The following is a 27,306-nucleotide window of genomic DNA, read 5'->3' on the forward strand; positions in this document are numbered from 1 at the left end:
CCTTGGCTCACGACACGCCCACAAATCTATCCAGCTCTGTTCGATGTACCCAGTGGCTGAACATCCACAGCTCTCTGGAGTAGATAATTCCAAAGATTCACAACCCTCTCGGTGAAGAAATGTTTCCTCATCTCAGTTTGAAATGTCTGACCTGTCATCCTGACACCGTGACTATTAATCTTGCATCTTCAGCCAAGGAAAACAGCCTCTCAGCATCTCAAACATGGGTTTTGTCTATAATAACATTCTGAATCATGTATCAAAACATTTTAAAATTAATTACATGCTGAATAACAATTAAACATATAACAAGTTAATCGCAATCAAGGAAATGATAACGGTGCCTCTAAGGTTTAGCTTGGCCAGATATATTGTGGCTGAATTTAAGAATCGGGGAATATTGATAACCCACGCAGGCAACTCTCCCACCTCCTTGTCTGCACGTGTAGACATTCTCAGGGTGATATCTGTACACCTGCATCAAACACATTCCGTGTTCTCCCATCCCAGCTTTTAGGCGGGTCTCTCACCTCACTGTTAGTAGTGTTTCTAGAATTTGCAGAGGTCAACACTGGTGGGGTCTCTTCCCTCCCAATAGGCCCGGTATTGATGTTCTCCTTGCCCCCCTGTGAACCATACATGTTGCGAAACAGGAAGTCTCTCTTGATCGCATCTGAAGATGAACACGTCTCGTAGCGGAAGCTCTGAGAAAGTGGATCGCCCCCAAACACTTCTACGTAGTTCGGGGGGATCTGCAGGCTCCTAGCGGCCTTTTGAGTTCTTGTCTGAAAGCAGCAACAGGTGCCATGGCAAGAGGTCCGATCACCAACGCCCGGTCTGTTTCTGTAAACCTTAACAGCCAGGATGACTAAAATCAATAGAAAGGTGACGGAAAGCAATGCCAGAGATATAACTAAATAAAAATTTGTATCCGAAGCAAAAACAGGCCCTTCAGACAAACTGTCCACCTCGGATAACATTTCTGTTTTACTTTGTTCCACTGATATAATGATGGTCATTGTAACTGAAAGGGATGGTGCCCCGTTGTCTTTTACCACAATGACCAACCTCTGCTGATTGAGGTCCTTGTCCAGAATGCCACGAATTGTCCATATTTCCCCTGAGTCGGGTGAAATTGTAAAAAGGCCCGGATCGGTAGCCTGAAAAATCTGGTAAGAGAGGCGAGAGTTCTGGCCAGAGTCTGCATCTGTTGCAGAGACTTTAGCAACCAGGTAACCTGACTCGGCGAACCTCGATACAGTCTCCAGCACTGTAGAGCCATACTCTGGGGACGGATGTGTGATGACCGGGGCATTGTCGTTTTGGTCAAGGATAATAATATCAACTGAAGCGTTGCTACTCAGTGACACAGGGCCGGAGTCCTCTGCTCGGACTAGGATCTGAAAGTTTTTAATCTGCTCATAGTCAAACGTTCTCTGAGAATATATGACACCAGTTTCTGAATTAATGTGCACATATGTGGATGCTGGGAAGTCCGGATCCCGAGTTTCCAGGATGGAGTAGGCCAGGCGAGAGTTCTGGTTTAAATCTGGATCGAAAGCTGTCAGTGAGAAGATAGAAGAACCAATGACATTATTCTCCATTATGTAGGCAGTGTAGGAAGATTGGCTAAAGCTTGGTGCGTTATCATTGATATCGGAAACCTCCACCCGGATGGATTTCTCAGCAGTGAGTGGAGGCGTTCCTCTATCGCTGCATAGGATTGTAATGTCATACTTTGGGGTATTTTCCCGATCCAATGGCCGCTGAGTGAGCAACCTGTAATAATTCTTCAAAGAGGAATCTAGTCTGAAAGGGGAGCCGTTTGCAATTTGGCATTGGACCTGCCCGTTATCACCCGAATCTTTGTCCTCCACATTGAACAAGGCCACCACCGTCCCAGGCAGGGAATCTTCACTGACAGGACTAAACGTCGAAGTCAAGGTCACCTCAGGTGCGTTATCATTGACATCAGTAACGTTGACCAGCACATCACAGTACACAGGAGTTGCATAAGGCCCCTTGTCCATCGCCTGCACATTAATCTCAAAAACGCTGTTTTCTTCATAGTTCAGATTACCTTTGACTCTAATTTCCCCAGTTCTGGAATCCACCTTAAAAATTTCCCGGACCCTGGCGGAGGCGTGGCTACTGAAAGAATAAACAATCTCTCCGTTGGGGCCATCATCTAAGTCAGTAGCGTTTAGTTTGATGACGAGAGTTCCCTTGGATACATTTTCCGGTAGCCCCACCCTGTACACTGATTGTGGGAACACGGGCGCGTTGTCATTCGCGTCCTGAACGGTAATAATTATTTCCGCACTTCCAGATTTCTCGGGGATGCCCCCGTCCTTGGCAATTAGCACTAACCTGTGTGCCCTTTGCTTCTCTCTGTCCAGCGGCCTTTGCAACACTAACACTGGCAACTTGCCATCTCCACTGCGCGACTGGATGTCTATTGTGAAAAATTCGTTAGCGACCAGCTGATAGGTTTGTAGGGAGTTGGTGCCAGCATCCGGATCCTGTGCCGACTCCAGAGCAAAACGAGCCCCTTGCACGGCCACCTCTGAAATTTCCAAACGGAATTGGCTTTTGGGGAAACGGGGAGCGTTGTCATTTACATCCCGAATCTCCACTTGAAAATGATACACGTTCAAGGGGTTTTCGATCACGGCCTCCAAGGACAATGTGCAAATGGGACTCGGCCCACAGAGCTGCTCTCTGTCGATCTTTTCTTTCACGAACAATATCCCACTGTCCAAATTTACATCCAGATACTGCTTCCTGGGTCCAGACACAATGCGAAAGCTGCGAGCCGAGAGCTCTTTTACATCCAAACCCAAATCGTCTGCGATATTCCCCACAAAGGCGGCCAGTTGCAATTCTTCAGGAATTGAATAGCGAATTTGTCCCGAAACCAGAACCCAGGAGAAAAACACACAGTATAAAAGTGACCATTTTAACAGCCAATATATTTCAGAAAATCCCATTTCCTGCACAAAGCATTCCAATTACTTCAGCGCGACACGCCATTCAATAATTCCTTGAAATAAGATTCAGTAGAAACCATTTTCAGTGATGAAGGGGCAGTATTTCAGAAAGATACCGGTATTTCCTTTAAATTATCATTGAGATTTCGTTCTTTTCTTCTGATTTCTTTCACAAATTGCCAATATATGCGAATACAAAACCCGATAAGGAGCCGCACAGCTCGCTATGTGGGGTTTACGCTGCATCTGGTCGTACGTAATGGTGGATGGGGAGGGAAGAGGGCAGTCAAGATCTCCAGACACATTACGGTTTCTCATTGGTGAACTGGGATTGAGCCGATCACCGTACAGCACATTTCTTAAAGCTGCAATGTCTCTTCGAGTCTCTGCGATTTATATTTAATATTGTACAATCTAAATTTCTCCTATCTTTTCCTGAATTATTTTTGAGATTTTATTTTGCTTTTTCCAAACTTTGGTGGATTTTCTAAGGATTGCTTATTCAGAACCCATTTAAAAACCTGAATGCATGCGATCTCTTTCCTCATGAGGCATGCGGAGATTTGACTGAAGCCTCAGAATATCCTGCATAAGGCCCATTTTCAACAGAAATTGCCAGGATCCCATTCTGTTCACTTGCAACATTTAAACCCTACTGAGTCCATTTAATTATATACACGGCTGACTGATTTGAACAAATCCCTGAGGAAAACAAATGCCATGTTGTAACACTGCATAACATTTTAAACATTTTAACTGTAACTCATGCCAACAATACGGACTATCACCATCAGAACATTGATACTTAATTTCTTTCAATATCACAGGCCCAGGTGGAATTCTAGAAGGATCAATCTTTCGTTTCCAAAAGAGAAAATGCTGGAAAATCTCAGCAGGTCTGGCTGCATCTGTAAGGAGAGAAAAGAGCTGACGTTTCGAGTCCCGATGACTCTTTGTCAAAGCTTTGACGAGATGCTGCCAGACCAGCTGAGCTTCTCCAGCGTTTTCTCTATTGGTTTCAGATTCCAGCATCCGCAGTAATTTGCTTTTATCCAATCTTTCGTTTCTTTCTGTTTTTCTAAAGTATAGATGACAGCCTGTTGCAGGAGGAGCGCTGGGTCTGTGGATGGTGCATAATGATAACCTCGTCAAAAGGACACAATCAACATGATGGTAAAACCATATGAACGCACCGAGGGACAACTTATTGATTAGCATAGGAGTGAGTCCAGGATTAGCGACTGGGAACTCAGGTAGCAAAGCAGATTGGGAAGATTCCCTCTTGGGTATAATCCGACCTCCATGATCGATTTGTTTTCCAGTGGATATTTATATTTCCAAATCAAACCCAGGAGGAGTTGTTCTCTTCGCCCTCGAATAAGAATCTCACCTCATTATTCAGAAAGTCTCTGTACTGCGCAGTGTTTGGTGTGCTTGAGGTATCGCCATTCCCCACAGTACCACTTGGGGCGCTGTTCTTCTGTGTCGACATACCGCACCTATTGGAAGACGGGAAATCTCTCTTGGTGGAACGTGGAGCTGAGTATGTATCATAGCGGAAACTCTGAGAGAGCGGATCACCCCCAAACACTTCAACATAGTTCGGTGGGATCTGAAGACTTCTGCCGCCTCTTTGAATCCCACGCCGCGAATTTCTCGCGAAACAGCCACACGTGTCCAGAGAAGAAGTGTTGTGGACCTTAACAGCCAGAATAATCAAAATCACCAGGAAAATTAACGAGATGACGCCTAAAGTTATCACCAGGTAAAAACTGGCATCAGGGACCAACCCAGGACCTTCACTGGTCACATCGGAGAGCATTTGTACATCGCTTCCCGTCACAGACAAGATGAATGTCACTGTGGCTGTCAGTGCCGGTGATCCGTTATCTTTAACCCCGATTACCAATCTTTGCTTAGTGACATCTTTATTGATAATGTTGCGGATTGTCCAGATTTCCCCAGTATCTGGTGAAATAGTAAAGAGGCCAGCGTCTGTAGCTTGCAGAATCTGGTAAGTAAGGCGGGCATTCTGACCACTATCACCATCGGTGGCAGAAACTTTGGCCACCAGGTAGCCTGGTTCTGCCAATCGGGATACCGTCTCTAATACCGTGGAGCCGAACTCGGGTAAGGGCTGCAGGATCACCGGGGCGTTGTCATTTTGATCAAGGACAATGATATCCACTGAGGCGTTGGCAGAAAGTGGCGGGGCGCCAGAGTCCCGTGCCTGGACCTGGATTTGAAAACTTTTGAGATCTTCATGGTCGAAAGTTCTCTGAGAATAGATGACACCGTTCTCCGAGTTAATAGAGACATAAGTGGAGGCTGACTCGCCCTGAATCAGAGTCTCCGAGATAAAATAGGAGAGCCAAGCGTTCTGATTTAAATCCGGGTCGAAAGCAGTCACCGAGAATAGGGAGGCACCAATAGCATTGTTCTCCATCACATGAGCTGTATAGGAAGGCTGAGCAAAGTGAGGTGGGTTGTCATTTATGTCGGAAACCTCCACCAGGATGGTTTTGTTGGATGTGAGTGTAGGGATTCCTGCATCACTGCACACGATAGTTACACTGTAGTTTGATACATGCTCGCGATCTAGTGCCTCCCGGGTAACTAATCTGTAATAGTTATTTACGGAAGAATCCAGTTTGAAAGGAAGTTCACTTGGGGTTTGACATTGCACGTGTCCGTTTTCTCCGGAGTCTTTGTCTGTTGAACTAATTAGAGCCAACACCGTCCCGGGGAGAGAGTCTTCACTAACAGGACTGAACAAAGAGGTTAGGGTCACCTCCGGCGCGTTATCATTCACATCAATGACATTGACCACCACATGACAGTACACAGGGGTTGCGTTAGGACCCTTGTCCTTCGCTTGTACATTAATCTCAAAAACACTATTTTCTTCATAGTCCAAATTCTTCTTAATTTTGATTTCACCCGTTTTTGGATCCAGCCCAAAAAGTCCACGGACTCTATTCGAAGTGTGACTGCTAAAAGAATAAATTATCTGCCCATTGAGACCAGCATCCAAATCAGAGGCATCTAGTTTGATCACCAATGTCCCTTTAGGCACATCCTCCGACAGACTGACCCTATAGACAGACTGGGAGAAAACAGGTGCGTTGTCGTTGGCATCTTCCACTGCGATCATTATCTCAGCACTCCCTGATCTCTCAGGAATCCCTCCGTCCTTAGCAGTTAACACTAACCTGTGTGTATTTTCCTGTTCTCTGTCCAGGGCCCTTTCCAAGACCAAAACCGGTAACTTGCCGTCGCCACCGCGCGTCTCCACATCCAGGCTGAAATAATCGTTGGCTGCCAGCTGGTAGCTTTGTACGGAGTTGGTCCCAACGTCCGGGTCGTGCGCGCACTCCAGGGCAAAGCGCGTTCCCGGGGCGGCCACCTCTGAGATTTCCAGACGGAACTGGCTCTCTGGGAACCTCGGAGCATTGTCATTTACATCCAGAATCTCTACTTGGAAATGGTACACATTCAGAGGCTTTTCAATCACGGCTTCCAAGGACAATGTGCATGTGTGGCTCTTCCCACAGAGCTGCTCTCTGTCTATTTTCTCCTTCACAAACAGAATCCCATCGTCTGCATTTACGTCCAGATACTGCTTGCTGGGACCGGGCACAATCTGAAAGCCGCGAGCTGAGAGCTCCTTTTGATCCAAACCTAAATCCTCTGCGATATTCCCAACAAAGGCGCCCAGATTCCGTTCCTCCGTAATCGCATAACGTATCTGTCCAGAAACTAGTTCCCAGGAAGAGATGATACAATATAAAAGTTGCCATTTCAATAAGCAATATATGTTATAATATTCCATTTCCAGCACAAAGCATTTCAAGAGATTGAGCACAGCGCCGCGCCGTTGAATAATTCCTCGCTAAAGATTCAATTATGTTTCCATTTTGGCGAAACAGACAGTTTGCATGATCAACAAACGTACTTTTTAAAAAACCTGCGAAATAATTTCTGACAAACCTTCTTATTTCTTCTAAAATCACCAGTGGATTAATGTAGAAAACCTGATGTAACAAGAAACAGCTCTACCCAACGTTCCGCTATCTGGTCGTATCGAATGGCGGAAGGGGAGGGTAGGGTAGTAAGGATCTCCAGTCACATTACAGCTTTTCATTGGTGAAAAAGGCTGTCTCACATTCAACCAATCACCATACTGAGCATTTCTTAAAGCTGGACTGTCCTTCTAAACCTTTGCGCAATATTTACATTTATTGTTGTGCAATGTAAAATCTAACAAACCGTTTCCTTCACTATTTCGGAGCTGCTTTAACTCAATTACACCAATAATTATACTTTGGATGGACTTGACACTTAATTGGCAGGATAGCAGAACCTGATCAAACGATACACTTCACAAAATGCTTCATTGATAAGACGAACGTTTGATTCAGCCCAGTGCTCAGGTTGTTAATTCATTTCTCCATTAAAGATATCTAATCCACTTGGACACATTGTGGCTTACTGCTGAAAAAATAAGACGTATGAAATTTAATAAACTCTTTCTGCAAAACATAACACATTTCCACAGTAAACAGCCCCCGCCCCCCCCCCCCCCGCCCACCCCCCGCCACCCGCCGCCATTGAGTAGAAATGGATTGTTTGAACAGTAATGCCGATTCACGTTATGGGTCCTGGTTTCACTACTGAAAAAATATAAAATAATGAATTCATGGCATGGCAGGTCTATCATACGAGGACAGACTAAGTCGGTTAGGGTTATATTCGCTGGAGTTTAGAAGAGTGAGAGGGGACCTCATATAAACTTATAGACAGGGTAGATTCAGAATGTTCCCAATGGTTGTCGAGGGTTGTTTTTCAAACTGGAGGCCTGTGACCAGCGGTGTGCCTCAGGGATCAGTGCTGGGTCCACTGTTATTTGTCATTTATATTATTGATTTGGATGAGAATATAGGAGGCATGGTTAGTAAGTTTGCAGATGACCAAGATTGGTGGCATAGTGGACAGTGAAGAAGGTTATCTCGGGTTGCAATGGGATCTTGATCAATTGGGCCAGTGGGCTGACGAATGGCAGATGGAGTTTAATTTAGATACATGCGAGGTGATGCATTTTGGTAGATTGAACCAGGGCAGGACTTACTCAGTTAATGGTAGGGCGCTGGGGAGAGTTACAGAACAAAGAGATCTAGGGGTACATGTTCATAGCTCCTTGAAAGTGGAGTTACAGGTGGACAGAGTGGTGAAGAAGGCATTCAGCATGCTTGATTTCATTGGTCAGAACATTGAATACAGGAGTTGGGACGTCTTGTTGAAGTTGTACAAGACATTGGTAAGGCCACACTTAGAATAGTATGTACAATTCTGGTCACCCCATTATAAAAAGGATATTATTAAACTAGAACGAGTGCAGAAAAGATTTACGAGGATGCTCCCGGGACTTGATGGTTTGAGTTATAAGGAGAGGCTGGATAGACTGGGACCTTTTTCTCTGGAGCGTGGAAGGCTGATTGGTGAACCTATAGAGGTCTATAAAATAATGAGGGGCATAGATCAGCTTGATTCAATATATCTTCCGAAAGGTAGGGGAGTCTAAAACTAGAGGGCATAGGTTTAAGGTGAGAGGGGAGAGATACAAAGGTGTCCAGAGGGGCAATGTTTTCACACAGAGGGTGGTGAGTGTCTGGAACAAACGGCCAGAGGTAGTAGTAGAGGCGGGTACAATTTTGTATTTTTGAAAGCATTTCGACAGTTACATGGGTGAGATGGGTATGGAGGGATGTGGGCCAAATGTGGGCAATTGGGACTAGCTTAGGGATTGAAAAAAAGGGTGGCATGGACACGTTGGGCCGAAGAGCCTGTTTCCATGCTGTAAACCTCTATGACTCTATGATGGGAACTGGAGGTCATAGTTTGAGGATAAGGGGAAAACCTTTTAGAACTGAGGTGAGGAGAAACTTCTTCACCCAGAGGGTGGTAAATGTGTGGAATTCACTACCACAGAAAGTAGTTGAGGCTAAAACTTTGTCTGATTTCAAGAAGATATTAGATATAGCTCTTGGGGCTAAAGGGATCAAAGGATATTGGGAGATGGGGGATCAGGATATTGAATTCGATGATCAGCTATGATCAAAATGAATGGCGGAGCAGGCTTGAAGGGCCGAATGACCCACTCCTGCTTCTAGTTTCTATGATGAAGTTAAGCACAATTACTGAGCCAAAGACAATATTTCATAGTTAGCCGCATAAATTAGCCTTATAAGTGGGATGAAGGGGTAGTCTTATGAAGAAAATTCGAGCAGATTGGATATGTGCTTATGCTCATGGGAATTTAGAAGAATGAACGGTGATCTCATTGAAATTGATTTTGCTTGGGTTGATAGGATGGATTCTGAGAGGATGTTTCTTTGTGTGGGGAAATCTAGAACTAGGAAGCGTAGCTTAAAGATAAAGGGTCTCCCATTAAAGGTGGAGATGAAGATTAATTTATTTTGCCAGAGGCTCGCTCATCTTTGGAAATCTGTAAAGAGCATTGGAGGCTGAGTCACTGTAGGTATTCTGATTGCTGATTAGCAAGGGAGTCAATCATTATGGGGGACAGACAGGATAAGTGGCATTAAGGCCAAAATCAGATCAACCATGATTGGCGAAGCAGAATCGATGGGCCGAATGACTTACTCCTGTTGCTGTTTTTTACAATCTCATGAGCAGATATTTTAGCTTCAACAGTTAAACACCCTCTCGTTAATGACACACTGTGTGCTGTAATGGAGGGGACGGAGATGGGGGTGGGGGTGGGGTTGGTTCAGTCTAGTGACAGCGACAGCTACAGCAATTGGAACCTGTAAACAAATGTTAAAACATCTATTTGTTACCCCGTCTGGTTTGGTTTGTTACTGGCCATAAGTAATTGCATGTAAACAGTGAAACTGGTGTTCTAAGTTCCCGATGCTATTCCATCTCCATTTGTTCGGTTGAGATCGATTGCTTTTCCACTCTGGCGCCTCACCTCATTAAGTATAGCATTCTCACAATGTGAGAACGATGCTTTCCCCCCGTTTTCAATGATTTCACTCCTGGCTTTATTCTTTTGCGAACTGCACGTGTTGACAAACTGGAGGTCCCTCTTTAGTGAACAGGTCTCATAGCGGAAACTTTGGGAAAGTGGGTCGCCCCCAAACACTTCCACATAGTTGGGGGGTATCTGAAGGTTCCGGCTGGCTTTCTGAATTCCATTGCGTGAATGCCTTGATTCAAAGCAACAGCATGGCCCCAAAACACAGTGGTGGCCACGAAAGGTATTCCTGCTTTCATGAACTTTAACAGCTAGAATAATTAAAACCAGCAGGAAAATGGATGAGATGATTCCTAACGATATGACTAAGTAGAGGCTTGTATTGGAAGTGAAGTCAGGGTTATCAGACAAACTGCTTGGGTCGTTGAGCATTGCTGCCTCTCGCTCTGCCACTGACAAGGCAATAGTCATTGTAGCAGAAAGTGCTGGTGTCCCATTGTCATTTACAAGAATGACCAGCCTCTGCTTGGTCGCGTCCGCCTTGGTAATGCTGCGGCTTGTCCATATTTCGCCGGTTTCTAGTGAAATTGTAAAGAGTCCCAAATCAGTAGCACGGAGGATCTGGTAGGACAGGCGAGCATTTTGCCCAGAGTCCGCATCAGTGGCCGTCACCTTCGCCACCAGAGAGCCCGGTTCTGCTAATCGGGATACGGTGTCTGTCACTGTTGCTCCGTGCTCCAGTATCGGATGCACAATCACTGGGGCATTATCATTCTGGTCGAGGATAATAATGTGTACAGAAACGTTGCCAGCGAGTGGTGGGACTCCAAAATCATGCGCTTGAACTTGAATCCGAATTTCTTTTAATTGTTCATAATCAAAAGATCTATAGGAATATATAACGCCACTGTCTTCATTAATGTAGATATATTTGCTTACTGATTCATCATGGCTCTCCCAGATAGAGTAGGAGAGCCGACCGTTCTCACCTATGTCCGGATCAAAGGCTGTCACTGAGTAAATGGACGCACCGATATTATTGTTCTCCATCACGTACGCTGTTAGGAACGATTGCGCAAATTGCGGCGCGTTGTCATTTTTGTCTGAAACTTCAACCAGGATGGTTTTGTTGGTGGTGAGAGGCTGGGTTCCTCCATCACGGCAGCTGATCGTCACGTTGTAGGTGGAGATATATTCGCGGTCCAGCGGGCCCTGCGTGAGCAATCGCAAATGCTTCTTCGAAGACGAATCCAGCGCGAAAGGAAGATTATTTCCAATTAGACATTGCAACTGCCCATTTTCACCGGAATCTCTGTCTGACGCACTGATCAGAGCGACCACAGTCCCAGGCAGAGAGTCTTCAGGAACTGGGCTAGATAGAGAAGTCAGTTTCACCTCGGGCGCATTATCATTGACATCAACAATGTTCAGTAAAACGTTACAGTACGTTGGGTTGGCATTAAGCCCCCTGTCCTTTGCTTCTATAATAATCTCAAAAACACTCGTAGCCTCGTAGTCCAAATTCGCTTTAGTTCTTATTTCACCTGTTTTGGAATCCAAACCAAACAGCTCACGGACCTTGGCCGCTGTATGACTACTGAATGAGTACACAATCTCCCCATTAGAGCCAGCATCCAAATCAGTAGCATTTACCTGCAGTACCAAGGTTCCTTTGGCCACATTCTCAGGCAGGTTGATTCTGTAAACCGGCTGAGGGAAAAGCGGCGCGTTGTCATTGGCGTCTTCAACGATGATGTTGATCTGGGCAGTACCGGACCTTTCGGGTACCCCGCCGTCTTTGGCCAATAGCAGTAATCTGTGGGTCGATTGCTTCTCTCTGTCCAGCGGCTTCTCCAGCACCAGCACGGGTAACTTGCCATCTCCAATACCCGCCTCAACACTTAGCAAGAAGTATTCATTTGTAACCAGTTGGTAAGTCTGTACGGAATTGCTCCCAACATCCGGATCGTGCGCGTACTCGAGGGCGAATCGCGTTCCTGGCGCTGCTAACTCGGAGATTTCAAGGCGGACCTGATCCTTTGGAAAACTGGGAGCGTTATCATTTATATCCAGAATCTCCACTTCGATCTGGTAGAGATTCAGAGGATTATCAAGCACGGCCTCCAAAGCCAAAACACAAGTGAGGCTAGGGCCGCAGAGTTGTTCCCTGTCAATCTTTTCCTTTAGAAGTAGGATCCCATTTTCTAAATTGACTTCAAAATGCTCCTTTCTTGGACCCGACACAAGTCGAAAATTCCGAGCCGAAAGCAGTTCAGCATCTAATCCCAAATCCTCTGCAATATTCCCAATAAACGCACCCAGTTGCAGTTCTTCAGGAATCGAATAACGAATTTCTCCTGAAACTAGATCCCAGGAGATAAACAGGCAAGATAGCAGTTTCCATTTTAAAATACAAAATACGTTATAACATCTCATCGCCAGCGTTAAACATTCCAATTGTTTCAGCTCGGCTCCGTGGCGTTCGGCTTTTCCCCAGATTGCAATTGTGACGGTCTAATATCTTTGCTCAAAAGGTTGCAACGCAGAAAAAATACCTTCATTTTTTTAGAAATCCTCGAAATGGTTTCAGAAAGGTCTCCATTTTGTTGCTAAAAACCCCAATTGATGCATCTGCGAAAATCTGCTGTAACGCTCCGGAGCTCGCTCTCCAATTTCACATTGTTTCGAGTCGTGTGTGACGGTGGACGGGAAGGGAAACGGCAGTCAGGATCACCAGGCACTTACTTATTTCTGATTGGCGGTCTCAAATTCAACCAATGAAAATAATGTTAATTTCTTAAAGCTAGGATGTCCAGTTAAAGCGTTATTATTTCCATTTTTTGTTGGACAACCAAAAATACAACAGACTTCTTGAATGCTTTGACTTTTTTTTCGTTGTGTAGAGCTATTTTATAGTTATGGATACAATGGATAGATATGAAAACTCACGCTACTTAGGGACCAAAGCAGAAATAACAAAAAATGAAATTTGTATTCCATTTCTGAAATACAGAGGACACTTTGCTAAATCTCAAACTCTCTGATGTCATTGACCTTGAGGTACATTTAGTTGGCCTTATCTAATGTTTTGTGACTTGTGGCTTCACGACAGCCAGTGATGCTAATAACATATGATTTTCTGAAGAGAAAGAACACATCACTGGATTGGGACTAACTTCTTGTAAACTTTGAATCATAGATCCGAGTCATCCACATTGATAACATGTGGACTTTTGGGAACAACATAGAAAACGTTTATGCAGAGAGAAGGGAGTTCTGAATAGGTGCACTAGTGGAACTAGGGTTCCTGCTCTGGACAGAGAAGACCACAGAATCGTACCGTATTGAAGGATATTATGTAATCTTTCCTACCTCTGCTGCCTGTTTGAAAGCGCAATCCTATTTGTCCCACTCCTTTGCTTTGTCCCAGTAGCCTAGCAAATGATTAATTTTGACGATATATCCAACACCCTTTTGAAAGGCACTCTTGTTTTGTATTCCAGATCAAACAACAAACTGCATTAAATAAAACTTCTCATTCCCCCTCTGGTTCTTTTTCTTAGCTGTAATCTCACTGTACAGGTGGCTGCATTATTCCTCATATAAAACAAAAAAAAACTACAGATGCTGGAAATTTGAAATAAAAACCAATAAAATGCTGGATAAATAGCAGGTCCGATAGGATCTGTCAAGAGAGAAATATTGTTGACGTTTCGAATCCATATGGCCCTTCTACAGGTCTGTTAACTGCGTTTCTCTCTCCACAAATGCTGCCAGAGCTGCTGAGTTGATCCATCATCTTCTATTTTCATTTCTGTGTTGTACCTAACATTAGAGTGCTTGTTGCTTTACTGGACAGGTAGCTGTGTTATATCTAACAGAGGAGTTTTTGGTGCTTCATGCTATTTTAAACAAACTTATTTGAAACAAACTGAAATTTGACTGGAATGTACATTCTGATGACAAGAACACTTCAGCTATATCTTAATACAGCATGAATAAATGGGTTGCATTTTCGGCTACAGTCATTTCAGAGTTCGCATTTTCTCTTCACATAAATACAAACTACTTCTCTTCCCAATATATTTCACGATTGTTCATCTGACATGAGAGTATTTGATGCTTTACTATACAGGAAGCGGTGTTAAGCCTCGTGCGATTATCAGATGTTTCACTACACAGGTAATTATGATATACATGAAAAGAGAGCACTTACTCTTTTACTGTACAGATAGCTGTGTAATACCTTGCTTGCAAGAATCGGATGCTTTACTGTACACATTGCTGTTCTATACCTAACATGAGAGTATTTGATTTTTTTTCTGTACAAGCAATTATGTTAAAGCTAACATTGGATTCTTTGTTGTTTTACTGTACGTGGAATTATAAAGTTTTAAAGATTTTAAAGTTTATTTATTAGTCTCACAAATAGGCTTGCATTAACAGTGCAATGAAGTTACTGTGAAAATCCCCTAGTCGCCACACTCCGGCACCTGTTTGGGTACACTGAGGGAGAATTTAGCGTGGCCAATGCACAATATTTTGGACTGTGGCAGAAAGCCGGAGCACCTGGAAGAAACCCAGACATGGGGAGGATGTGCAGGCTTCGCACAGACAGTAACCCAAGCCGGGAATCGAGCCAGGGTCCCTCGTGCTGTGAGGCAGCAGTGCTAACCAATGTGCCACTGTGCTGCCTGTTAATGTTATGCTCATGTTCGTCTAACATGAAAGTACTTTCTGTTTTACTGTGCAGGTAGCTGTGCTCCACCTAAAATAATAGCATTTGCTATTTTATTGTACAGATAGCTGTGTTATACCTAACATGAGAACATTTACTCTTTTACTATGCAGATAACTGTGTTATACAATAGCACACATGTCTGATGCTTTACAGAACATGTAGCAGTGTTATACCTGACATGCGAGTATTTGATGTTCTCCTATACAGCGAGCTGTTATACCCAACATCTTTTGCTTTACCGTACAGATGGCTGTATTATGCTTAATATGAGAGTATTTGCTCTTTTACTATACAGGTAGCTGTTTTAATACCTCACCTGAAAGTATCTGATGTTTTACTGTACAGGTAGCTGCGTTACACCTAACATGAGAGTACTTGATGTTTTGCTTTACAGATAGCTGTGTTATACATAACACACAATTATCTCATGCTTTAGTGTACAGGTATCTGTGCCACAACAAACATGAGAGTATCTGATGTTTTCACGTACAGATTATACCTAACATGAGAGTATTTGATCTTTTCCTATACAGATAGCTGTGATATACATAACTTGTGAGTATTTGATGCTTTATTGTACAGGTCGCTGTTTTATATCTAACATGGGAGTATTTGGTGCTTTACTGTACAGGTTGCTGTCTTATATCTAACATGAGGGTATTTGATACGACACTGGATTGTTTAACTGGAATGTCAATTTGATCCCAAGTACTAAAGTTCCAAACTTTAGGAACAATAACTTGCTACTCAGAACAATAACATTGTTCATCCCAATATATTATGACATCTGCCACCTCTCCAACATATCTTTCATGCTCATTTTTCTGCACTGATTGGAGTTTATTTCTGTCCATACCTGCAATACACGTACAGTCCTTTATCATTCGTCTGACTGTCTTGCTTAATCACAAAAATAAATGACTAATCCTTTGAAATTATTGCCATAATTAACAATATTTGTCAAGTTCTTTCACAACCTATGAGGTGGTTTCAAAATATTTAAATCTTAAAAGTAACAAGCTCAAATGCATTTCCTTTCCTCATAAAACAAAATCTTTTCATGTCTCTATTGTTCTAAAGGTAATAGAATGCTTCATATCCCAGATCCCCACAATTATATATGACATAAAGCTAGAACCACCACCATCTTCTCAAGGGCAATGAGGGATGGCCAATTATTACTGGCATTGCCAGTGATTCTAACATCTCAAGTACGAATTTTAGAAACATATAACCAATAATCATAGAAATAGAAACCCTATAGTACAGAAAGAGGCCATTCGGCCCATCGAGTCTGCACCGACCACAATCCCACCCAGGCCCTACCCCCATATCCCTACATATTTAACCGCTAATCCCTCTAACCTACATATCTCAGGACACTAAGGGCAATTTTTAGCATGGCCAATCAACCTAACCCGCACATCTTTGGGCTGTGGGAATAAACCGGAGCACCCGGAGGAAACCCACACAGACACGAAGAGAACATGCAAACTCCACACAGACAGTGACCCAAGCCGGGAATCGAACCCAGGTCCCTGGAGCTGTGAAGCAGCAATGCTAACCACTGTGCGACCGTGCAGAACATGGAACATATTTCTCTTTCTACCACAAGTATCTGAATGCGAAACCCACATGGTTTCCGTGATGCTTTCGAAGCTAAACACAATCATCTGTTTTCAGATTTATGGAGCTTTTACACCGAGATTTTATTCTGATCAGCACATTGTTTCTCTATTTCAGTTAGGACATTCTCCTTTCTGTTGGGTTTGCATCTATTATAATTATTCTCCATTTATTAACATTGAGCTGGACCTGAAACTTGGAGCCCCAGTTACCAGAAAGAAAATTCATTCCTTCAGAATAGGGTTGCAACACTGTTTCTTCTTTGCCTGACCCTTGGTCTAGGCATCTCACGTCACAATACAAGCCCATGCACCTGCCTTTGATGTTAGCATGCCTTCATCAAAGTGAATTCAGACTAATCAAAATAAAATAGCATTCCTCAATGTAGCACGTGTCATCAACGAGTTGGTTGTGTGTTATCCAACAAATATGGATCAGCAATGCAGGTGACATCCCGTCCAAATCTGCCCACTAAGCAGCCTCTGATTGGACAGCTTCCTTTTATTTGATTGCCGTAAATGTAAATGAACAATGAGTTGATACAATGTGCAATGAGCACTGATCTAGGAACAAAGGACATAAGGCAGGAATAGACTATTTGGCTCCTCGAGCCTGTCCTACCATTCAAGTAGATTGTGGCTGATCTGAACCAAGGCCTTTTTCCGCACTACCCTCATATGCCTTGATATGTATAATATCGAGAAATCTAATGGTATCTGTCTTGAAATTACTCATAGTTATAGAGGCCACAGCATGGAAATAGGCCTTTCAGCCCAACTTGTCCATGCCGCCGATTTTGTTTTAAACACCAAAGCTAGTCCCAATTGCCCACATTTGGCCCATATACCTCTTTACCCATCTTACCCATGTAACTGTCTAAATGCTTTTTAAAAGACAAAATTATACCTGCCTCTACTGCTACTTCTGGCAGCTTGTTCCAGACACTCACCACCCTCTGTGTGAAAACATTGCCCCTCTGGACACTTTTGTATCTCTCCGCTCTCACCTTAAACCTATGCCCTGTAGTTTGAGACTCCCCTACATTTGGGAAAAGGTATTGACTATCTAGCTGATCCATGCCCCTCAATATTTTATAGACTTCTATCAGATCACCCCTCAGCCTTCTACGCTCCAGAGAAAAAGGTCCCAGTCTATCCAGCCTCTCCTTATAACTCAAACCATCAAGTCCCGGGAGCATCCTCGTAAATCTTTTCTGCACTCTTTCTAATTTAATGATATCCCTTCTATGATAGGGTGACCAGAACTGTACACAGTATTCCAAGTGTGGCCTTAACAATGTCTTGTACAACTTCAACAAGACGTCCCAACTCCTGTATTCAATATTATGACCAATGAAACCAAGCATGCTGAATGCCATTTTCACCACTCTGTCCATCTGCGACCCCACTTTCAAGGAGCTATGAACATGTACCCTTAGATCTTTTTGTTCTGTAACTCTCCCCAATGCCCTACCATCAACTGAGTAAGTCCTGCTCTGGTTCAATCTATCAAAATGCATCACCTCAGATATATCTAAATTAAACTCCATCTGCCATTCGTCAGCCCACTGGCCCAATTGATCAAGATCCCGTTGCAATCCGAGATAACTTTCTTCACTTTCCACTATGCCACCAATCTTGGTGTCATCTGAAAACTTACTAACCATGCCTCCTATATTCTCATCCAAATCAATAATATAAATGACAAACAACAGTGGACCCAGCACTGATCCCTGAGGCACACCGCTGGTCACAGGCCTCCAGTTTGAAAAACAACCCTCTGCAACCACCCACTGGCTTCTGACATCAAGCCAACACTGTATCCATTTCGCTACCTCACCCTGGATCCCGTGAGATTTAACCTTATGCAACAACCTACCATGTGGTACCTTGTCAAAGGCCTTGCTAAAGTCCATGTAGATAACATCAACTGCACTGCCCTCATCTACCTTCTTGGTTACCCCTTCAAAAAACTCAATCAAATTTGTGAGACATCATTTTCCACTCACAAAGCCATGCTGACTGTCCCTAATCAGTCCTTACGTCTCTAAATGCCTGTCGGTCTTGTCTCTCAAAATGCCTTCCAACAACGTACCCAACATAGATGTGAGGCTCACTGGCCTGCAGTTCCCAGGCTTTTCCCTGCAGCCCTTTTTAAACAAAGGCAGAACATTTGCCACCCTCCAATCTTCAGGCACCTCACCTGTGACTGTGGACCCGCAATTCCTTCCCTAGCCTCCCACAATGTCCTGGGATACACACTTCATCAGGTCCCGGGGACTTATCTACCTTGATGCGCTTTAAGACTTCCAGCACCTCCTTCTCTGTAATATGTACACTCCTCAAGACATCACTATTTATTTCTCCAAGTTCCCTAACATCCATGCTTTTCTCAACAGTAAATACTGATGAGAAATATTCTTTTAGGATCTCACCCATCTCTTGTGGATCTGCACATAGATGACTTTGTTGATCCTTAAGAAACAAAGTGACTTCATATATAAACAATATTAATTCAACTTGAGTGTGGTCCAATAGTTGTAATGCCTTATGATCTGATAGAAAAGTCACTTCAAATTTAGATGATGCTACTCAAAGGCTGAGCCTCCGCAGACCTCTGGGATAACGGTTTACCACCATAAGGAAATTCCTCCCCATCTCAGTCCCAAATGGCCCACTTCTGGTTCTGAGCCTGGACCCCTGGTTCTAGATTCTCCCCCACCACCCCTCCCCCCACCCTCCCAACCAGGGGAACCATCCTTCCTAATGTAGCTTGTCGAGCCCTTGAAGAATTCTATAAGTTCCAATAAGATTGTCTCTCATTCTTTTCAACTCTAGGGAATACAAGCCAAGTCTCCTCAATCTCTCCTCAGAGGACGACCCTACCACCCCAGGATTCAGGTTGGTGAACCTTCATTCAACCCATTTTAGGCGAGAATAGAAGATCATGGCATTTTCAAAGAAGAGCAGGAGAGCTCCCCCAATGTCTTGGTCAGTATTTAGCTTCAACCATAACAGATTAATTTCTCATTTATTCAATTAATGGGAGCTAAATGATGGAAAGAAGTATGCCAAGAGCCACAATTATTTCTCCTTACGGTATTGGAGAAGTATCCTCATGGATACCGCACAGAATCTGGAGATTGCTTTGCACAATAGAAAGAGCAATGCGAGATTTAACAGTTATTCATTTCAACTTCATGCTACCAAAAGAACAATTACAATGGCTGTTTGTGGACTCAATTAATAAAGTCAAATTACAAATGCACAATACTGCGGGTGCTGGAAATATGTAATAAAAACAGAATGTGCTGGAGATGCTCAGCAAATCCAACATCATCTGTGGAGATAGAAACAGAGTTAACGTTTCGAATCAAATATGACTTCTTCAGAACTGCTGTAACTTCGGAAGTTGCATTACCACTGGCTCACCTCACTAATGTTCCTACAATTGTTGGAAAATGACGCTGGTGGCTTTTCTTTATCCCACCTACTTTGGTTGTTGATATTATTCTTGCCCGTAGATGAACTACATCTGTTGGAGTACAAGAACTCTCCTTTGGTCGAATCAGAAGTCGAACAGGTCCCATAGCGGAAACTTTGAGAAAGTGGATCTCCCCCAAATACCTCAACGTAGTTCGGCGGTATTTGGATATTTCGACTGGCTTTCTGAATCCCATTGTGAGACCTCCTTGTTCTAAAGCAGCAACGCATACCGAGGGCACAGGTATCACCACCAACACTATTCCTGGTTTGATGGACTGTAACTGCTAGAGCAATTAAAATGACTAGAAAAATGGACGAAATTGCCCCTAAAGATATAACTATGTAAAAACTTGTATTGTTAGTCAAATTAGGGTCTTCAGGTAAATTGCTCATATCAGCGAGTATCTCTGTGTCGTCCTCCACCACTGACAGTATAAGTGTCATTGTGGCTGAAAGCATTGGTGTTCCATTGTCGTTTACCGCAACAACCAGCCTTTGTTTATTTGCATCTCGACTCACGAAGCCTCGAATTGTCCAGATTTCTCCTGTATCAGATGAAATGGTGAAAAGTCCAGGGTCAGTGGCCTGGAGTATCTGGTAAAATAGTCGGGCATTCTGGCCAGAGTCAGCATCAGTGGCCGTTACCTTAGTGACCAGGTAGCCTGGCTCTGCCAACCTTGACACTGTCTCCAACGCTGTTGAGCCGTACTCCATGAAAGGATGGATGATCACCGGGGCATTATCATTTTGATCAAGGATAATGACATCCACCGAAGTATTGCTCGCCAATGGCGGGACTCCAGAGTCCCTTACCTGCACTTGGATCTGAAAGTTTTTCAGTTGCTCGTAATCAAAAGCTCTCTGAGAAGATATGACCCCATTTTTGGAATTGATATTGACGTAACTGGACACCGTCTCGCTCTGAACCTGGTTCTCGAGAATAGTGTAGAATAAGCGGGCATTCTGATTGAAATCCGAATCTAGAGCCGTCACTGCGAAGACTGAAGTTCCAATAACGTTGTTCTCCAACACATAGGCTGTATAGGGTGTCTGCGTAAAACGTGGCGCGTTGTCATTTATGTCCGAGATTTCCACGCGGATAGTTTTCCTGGATGACAGAGGAGGGGAACCCGAATCACTGCAGATAATGGAAAGGTCAAACTTTGAGTTATTTTCTCGATCCAGCAGCTGCCGAGTCAGCAGTCTGTAATAGTTTCTTAATGAGGAATCTAATCTGAAAGGCAGATCACTCGCGATTTCGCAGACTACCTGCCCATTCTCTCCGGAATCTTTGTCCGAGACGCTGATCAGAGCAACCACCGTCCCGGTTTGGGAGATTTCACTGACAGGGCTGAATACAGACGTTAGCGTCACCTCAGGTGCGTTATCATTGACATCGATAATGTTAACTAAAATGTGACAGTATCCGGGATTTGGATTAATCCCCTGGTCCAAAGCCTGCACATTAATCTCAAATCCAGTGTCTACTTCATAATCCAACATTCCTTTAACTCTGACTTCACCAGATTTGGAATCCACACTGAACAGTTCACGGACTCGAACTGAGGTATGACTGCTGAAGGAGTACAATATCTCTCCATTGCGACCATCATCTAAATCAGTGGCATTTTGTTTGATAAGCAATGTTCCTTTAGGCGAGTTTTCTAACAGATTAATTCTATAAACTGAGTTTGCAAATACCGGTGCGTTGTCGTTCTCATCCTGCACTATAATTATAATTTCAGCAGTACCTGACTTTGGAGGAACCCCACCGTCGTTGGCAATCAGCTCTAACCTGTGGGTCGATTGCTTTTCTCGATCCAAGGGCCGTTCCAGCACTAATACTGGCAACTTTCCGTCCCCACCGCGCGAATCAATACTTAGTGTGAAATATTCGTTAGCCACTAGCTGGTAGCTTTGTAGGGAGTTGGTTCCAACGTCCGGATCGTGCGCGTACTCCAAGGCGAAGCGCGCTCCCGGTGCAGCAAGCTCAGAGATTTTCAGGCGAAACTGGCTGTTTGGGAAACTGGGAGCATTGTCGTTTACATCGAGGACCTCCACTTCGACGTGATACACGGTCAATGGGTTTTCGATCACGGCCTCCAGAAATAACATGCATACGAGCACCGAGCCACAGAGCTGCTCCCTGTCAATATTTTCTTTCACAAACAAAATCCCATTGTCTAAATTTACCTCCAAATACTGCTTCCGGGGACCAGGCACGACCCGAAAATTCCGAGCAGAGAGCTGTTCTGTCCGTAATCCCAGGTCTTCTGCAATATTTCCAACAAAGGCGCCTGTTTGCAGTTCCTCAGGAATCGAATAGCGGATCTGTGCAGAAACCACAGCCCAGAAAACGGGCACACAATACACCATTTGCCAATTTAGCCACCAATATATTTGATAATATCCCATCGCCAGCACAAAGCGTTCCAATTGCTTCAGCGCTGTGCAGCGCCGTTCATTCAATCCTTAAAGTCGAGGCCCTTATACATCATTTTCTTGGAGAAGGGGAGCTGCAATGTCTAAAATGTATCCATGATTTTCGCCTCACTGAGATTATTCCCGATAAACAGTCCTAATTTTCTGAAAATCCTCAGGAGCCGCAAAGACCTCATATGTGCGACGCAGTTCGCCATTCGGCTTTACACTGTCTCTGATTGAGTGTGATGGTCGGTGAGCAGGCAAGGGGGCAGTCAAGATCTCCAGTCACATTTCAAATTCTGATTGGTTAGCAGTGTGCTCTCACGTTCAACCAATCATTGTACGCATCGCTTCTTAAAGCTAGAATGTCTTGACAAGCCATTTTGTTAAAGTTGTGCAACTAAAAATATGATTATTTTTTCCTTCATGATTTTAGCTCCCTGTGCTGAAATGTTCATGGAGAAATGTTCTATAGTGAATATACGGGGGGTATTTACTTCCCGCCCAGCAAAACTGCTTTCTTTGTACACTATTTATCACCGAAACTTACAATTTGCTATGTTTCTTCATTTTGTTTATCCATGAAATACATCTATTTGAATTTAACCTTACACTTGGCAACATAAAATATATATAATCTACTGACTCACAACGGCACCAAGTTATGACTCAAAAATAGGATGGTTTGGAGAAAAGAAAAGATTGAGAAATATGATTTCAGCGACTGATCCGAGAACAAGATGGATTGTGGTTGGCAGTGGGTATGTTGTCGGAGCGGGTAGGGGTGCAGGTGAAGGGATAGTGGGGAGAAATCAGCCAGGCAGAATTTATAATGTACACAGCTTGTAAACACACATGGAACCTCGCGAACAGTTCTCGTTATCACTCACAGTGCGATGTGTTATAATCGCAAGGACCTGCATTTGTGTCAAGTTATGAACAAGACTCTTAAAGTACTGCATTTTCCAGGAATTACTTCGGTGCTCAACAACTGCATTTATGTGGACAGAAAATAACATTTCTATTTATAGGAGAGTCCCAAAACGATAAAGATGACCAATTGATTTACTATTTTCAGAATAAATGGTGGCAGAGAGAGGAATGCCAGTTAGAGGCTCAGCAAACATCAGACCTCTTTGTATTGGATGCATACCAGATGAAGCTAATATGGAACTTTTTTACGCTGGCACCCCAATTCTGCTGCCATCGTTACATGCAAATTGAGAGTTCCTGGCGAGTTAAAATGTAAGTTTTAGTGAATATAGGTAGTCTCTAAACCTGCTAAACATATAAATAAAATTATATCTGCTTAGAAAATACCCAGGTAATTATACAGACAAGAGAACTTTGGATCAACTCGATGTGACAATGCATAGGAATTACATATAATGAGAAAGCACTATTAAACACATCCTGTCAGGTAGGAACACCGGACACGGGATGTTAATTGGAAATGGATATATCACCACAAAAAGTGAATTAAATATTTAAAGAAAACACTCTCATTTCATCATTTACAAGTGCTGGATTTTCCTGCTTTTGTCATAACATCCAAATGCATCAGTGTGTAATGTGTTCTCTTTCTCGAAGCAGCTCACCTCATTTTGCACAGAGTTGCTGTATTTTTCACAATTCAATAACCCTGGGTGTTCTTTACCAATAGGCTCACTTCGGACATAATTCTTGTCTGTAGATGACCTGGGGGATATGAAGTCTCTCTTTGTTGACTGCAATGTTGAACATGACTCATAGCGGAAACTCTGAGAAAGTGGATCACCCCCGAATACCTCAACATAGTTGGGTGGTATCTGAAGATTTCTACTGGCCTTTTGAATTCCATTCAGAGAATGTCTTGTTTCAAAGCAGCAACAAACACCCAGGGAACAGGGCTGACCACCCAAAGCATTGCTGCTTTTATGAACCTTCACAGCGAGGATAATTAAAATCACGAGAAAAATGCCAGAAATTACTCCCAATGCTATGACCAATGAAAGACTCACTTCAGGAGTAAAACCTGGATCTTCAGACGATCCACTGACGCTGGAGAATGTTTCACTGTCTCCACCTACCACAGTTAAGATGATGGTCACTGCGGCAGAAAGTGATGGTGTTCCATTGTCTTTTACCACAATCACCAATCTTTGCTTCGAGGCATCTTTATTCTCAATACGACGGATAGTCCAAATTTCCCCAGTGTCTGGTGAAATAGTAAAAAGGTTATGCTGGGTAGCTTGAACAATGGAATAAGAAAGATGAGCGTTCTGACCCGCATCAGCATCAGTGGCCGATACCTTAGCAACCAAGTAGCCTGGTTCTGCAAACCTGGATATTGTCTCTGTTACCGTTGAGCCATACTCGGCTATTGGGTGCTCGATCACTGGAACATTGTCATTTTGATCAAGGATAATAACATTCACGAAGACATTACTGGTGAGTGGTGGGGCTCCAGAGTCCATGACACGAGCTTGGAACTGAAAGGTTTTCAATTTCTCGTAGTCAAAAGTTCTCTGAGCGATAATGACCCCAGTCTCCGAGTTAATAGAGATGTAAGTGGACACCGAGGCATTCTCAACTTGTGTCTCCAGGACAGAGTATTTAAGTTGAGCGTTCTGACCAACATCTGGATCAAAGGCTGAAATGGAAAATACAGAAGCGCCAATAACATTGTTCTCCATGACGCTTGCTGTGTATAAAGACTGGGTAAACCGTGGGGCATTGTCATTTATATCTGAAACCTCCACCCGAATGTTTTTTTTGGATGTCAGGGGAGGATTTCCTGCATCCGTACATGTTACAGTGACGTCATACTGGGAGGCATTTTCACGATCCAGTGGATGTTGAACAAGTAATTCATAATAATTCTTCAAAGAAGAATCGAGTTTAAAGGGGAGTTGATTTGAAATTTGACATTGTATCTGCCCATTTCGCCCCGAATCTTTATCTGCTGCACTGAACAAAGCGACTACAGTTCCAGCTGGAGCATCTTCTGAAACTGTGCTGGACAAAGTCCTCACCGTCACCTCAGGCGCGTTATCATTCACATCAATAACCTCCACCAAAATAACACAGTGCCCGGACATTGGGTATGGACCCTTGTCCATTGCTTGTATACTAATCTGAAAGACCTTGTTCTGTTCATAGTCCAATTTTCCTTTCAATCTGATCTCACCAGCTTTGGCTACTTGAAACATTTCTCGAGCTGCAGCAGAAGAGTGGCTGCTGAGCGAGTACGTTATTTCTCCATTCGGGCCATCGTCCAAATCAGTGGCATTTAATATAATTACCCGCGTTCCTATGGGTGCTGTTTCCGATAGCATGACTCTGTAAATTGACTGGGGAAAAACAGGGGCGTTGTCGTTTGCATCGTTCACTATGACTGAGACCTGAACCGTGCCGGATCTCACAGGGATCCCGCCGTCCTTGGCTATTAACGTTAACATGTGGCTGGATTCCGTTTCTCTGTCCAAGGAACTCTGTAACACCAATACTGGCAATTTTTCAACCCCATTGCGCACTTGCACATCGAGAATGTAATGATCGTTTGGGAGGAGCTGATAGGTTTGTAAGGAGTTCGTTCCAATGTCCGGATCGTGCGCGGACTCGAGGGGAAAGCGCGTTCCCGGTGTTGAAAACTCTGACATTTCCAGGCGGAATTGTTTCTTTGCGAAACTGGGAGCATTGTCATTCACATCGAGAATCTCCACTGCAACCTGGTACAGCTTTAAGGGATTTTCAAGCAAACAGTCCAAGGATATTACACAACTCAAACTAGGCCCGCAAATCTGTTCTCTGTCAATTTTCTCCTTCACAAATAAAATGCCAGTGTCCAAATTTATATCCACATATTGTTTCCTGGGCCCGGGTGCAATCCGAAAACTGCGAGCCGAGAGCTGCTTTATATCAAAACCCAAATCATCTGCGATATTCCCAACAAAGGCGCCCAGTTGCAGTTCTTCAGGAATCGAGTAACGAATCTGTCCAAACACTGGATCCCACGAGGAGAATACACAATAAAATAATTGGCATTTTAGCAACCAATATATTTTATATCTCATTTCCAGCGAAGCACATTCCCCTTGTTTCAGAGCGTGTCCGGACCATCAATTATCCTTTTTACAGTAATATCAATATATTTTAAATCTGGAACAACTGCGATGTAGCAAATACCTGATTGTTTTTGGATACGCTCGAGTTATATCAGTAAAATCCTCTATTTGTTTTGTGGATTCGTGCACAAATGCTGCCGAGCTGCTCGCTATCCAATGTTACACTGCGTCTGATCGTGCGTGATGGTGGATGGGTAGTGAAGGGGGCAGTCCGGATCCCCAATCACATTTCAGCTTCTGATTGGTGAACAGAAACACATTGGGAAATTCAACCAATGACACCACCGTTCATTTCTTAAAGCGGAAAGGTCTGAAATCGGTGCAGATATTTAGATTTATTGTTGTACAATTAAAAATTGAATGAAGATTTTCTGTCAATACTGTAGATATCACTGCGTTGTCAAAAATATCTCTGGAACTGCATTACAACAAATATCTTAACAGTAATGTTGACAGAATATATGACGGAAGAACACAAGAGAAATGAACCTTCAGGGTGATTGGACTCGCTAATTGAATTTTATTTATAGTTCGATTTATAAAAGTTGAGAAAGGAACCGTCATGTTGGTCTTCATTACAGGCGGACTTGAGTACAGGCGAAAGGTTTTCTGATTGGAGCTGTATGGGGTTTTGGCGAGACTACACCTGCTTCATGGCGTGCAGTTTTGATCTTCTTAACTAAGAAATAACATACGTGCCATCGAGGGAGAGCAGTAGGTGTTCACTAGACAGAATCTTGGGAAGGAGGTATCGTCGTACGAGAAGAGATTGGGTCGAATCGGCCTGTATTCATTGAAATTCAGAAGTAAGAGTGCGGACCTAATTGAAGCGTATTAGAATCTTACAGTGATAGGAAGAATGGATGTATGGGAGATATTTCTCTTGTCCAGGTTTGGGAGGGGGGAGTGGGGGAGGGTGTGGGGGGATGGGGGA

General features: G+C 43.6%; 3 protein-coding genes across 3 annotated transcripts in view; all 3 read right to left on the reverse strand.

The window, feature by feature from the left end:
• LOC144505587 (uncharacterized) overlaps nucleotides 1-27,306 on the reverse strand; it is a 285,648-nt gene that overhangs the window by 71,039 nt on the left and 187,303 nt on the right. The window lies entirely within an intron of this gene.
• LOC144505629 (protocadherin-10-like) lies at nucleotides 2,532-6,822 on the reverse strand. Its single transcript, XM_078231742.1, has 2 exons — nucleotides 6,203-6,822; nucleotides 2,532-2,884 (listed from the first exon to the last, which is right to left on the reverse strand). Exons 1-2 carry the CDS (start codon nucleotides 6,820-6,822, stop codon nucleotides 2,614-2,616), a joined length of 891 nt encoding a protein of 296 aa, XP_078087868.1. The 3' UTR covers nucleotides 2,532-2,613.
• Nucleotides 19,693-26,410, reverse strand: LOC144505558 (protocadherin gamma-A10-like). The gene is made up of 4 exons (XM_078231685.1): nucleotides 23,865-26,410; nucleotides 20,362-22,173; nucleotides 19,789-20,123; nucleotides 19,693-19,696 (listed from the first exon to the last, which is right to left on the reverse strand). The coding sequence occupies exons 1-4, from the start codon at nucleotides 26,319-26,321 to the stop codon at nucleotides 19,693-19,695; spliced, it is 4,608 nt and encodes a 1,535-aa protein (XP_078087811.1). The 5' UTR covers nucleotides 26,322-26,410.

The sequence above is a fragment of the Mustelus asterias genome, chromosome 16 (assembly GCF_964213995.1).
Source record: "Mustelus asterias chromosome 16, sMusAst1.hap1.1, whole genome shotgun sequence".
NCBI classification, from domain to species: Eukaryota; Metazoa; Chordata; class Chondrichthyes; order Carcharhiniformes; family Triakidae; genus Mustelus; species Mustelus asterias.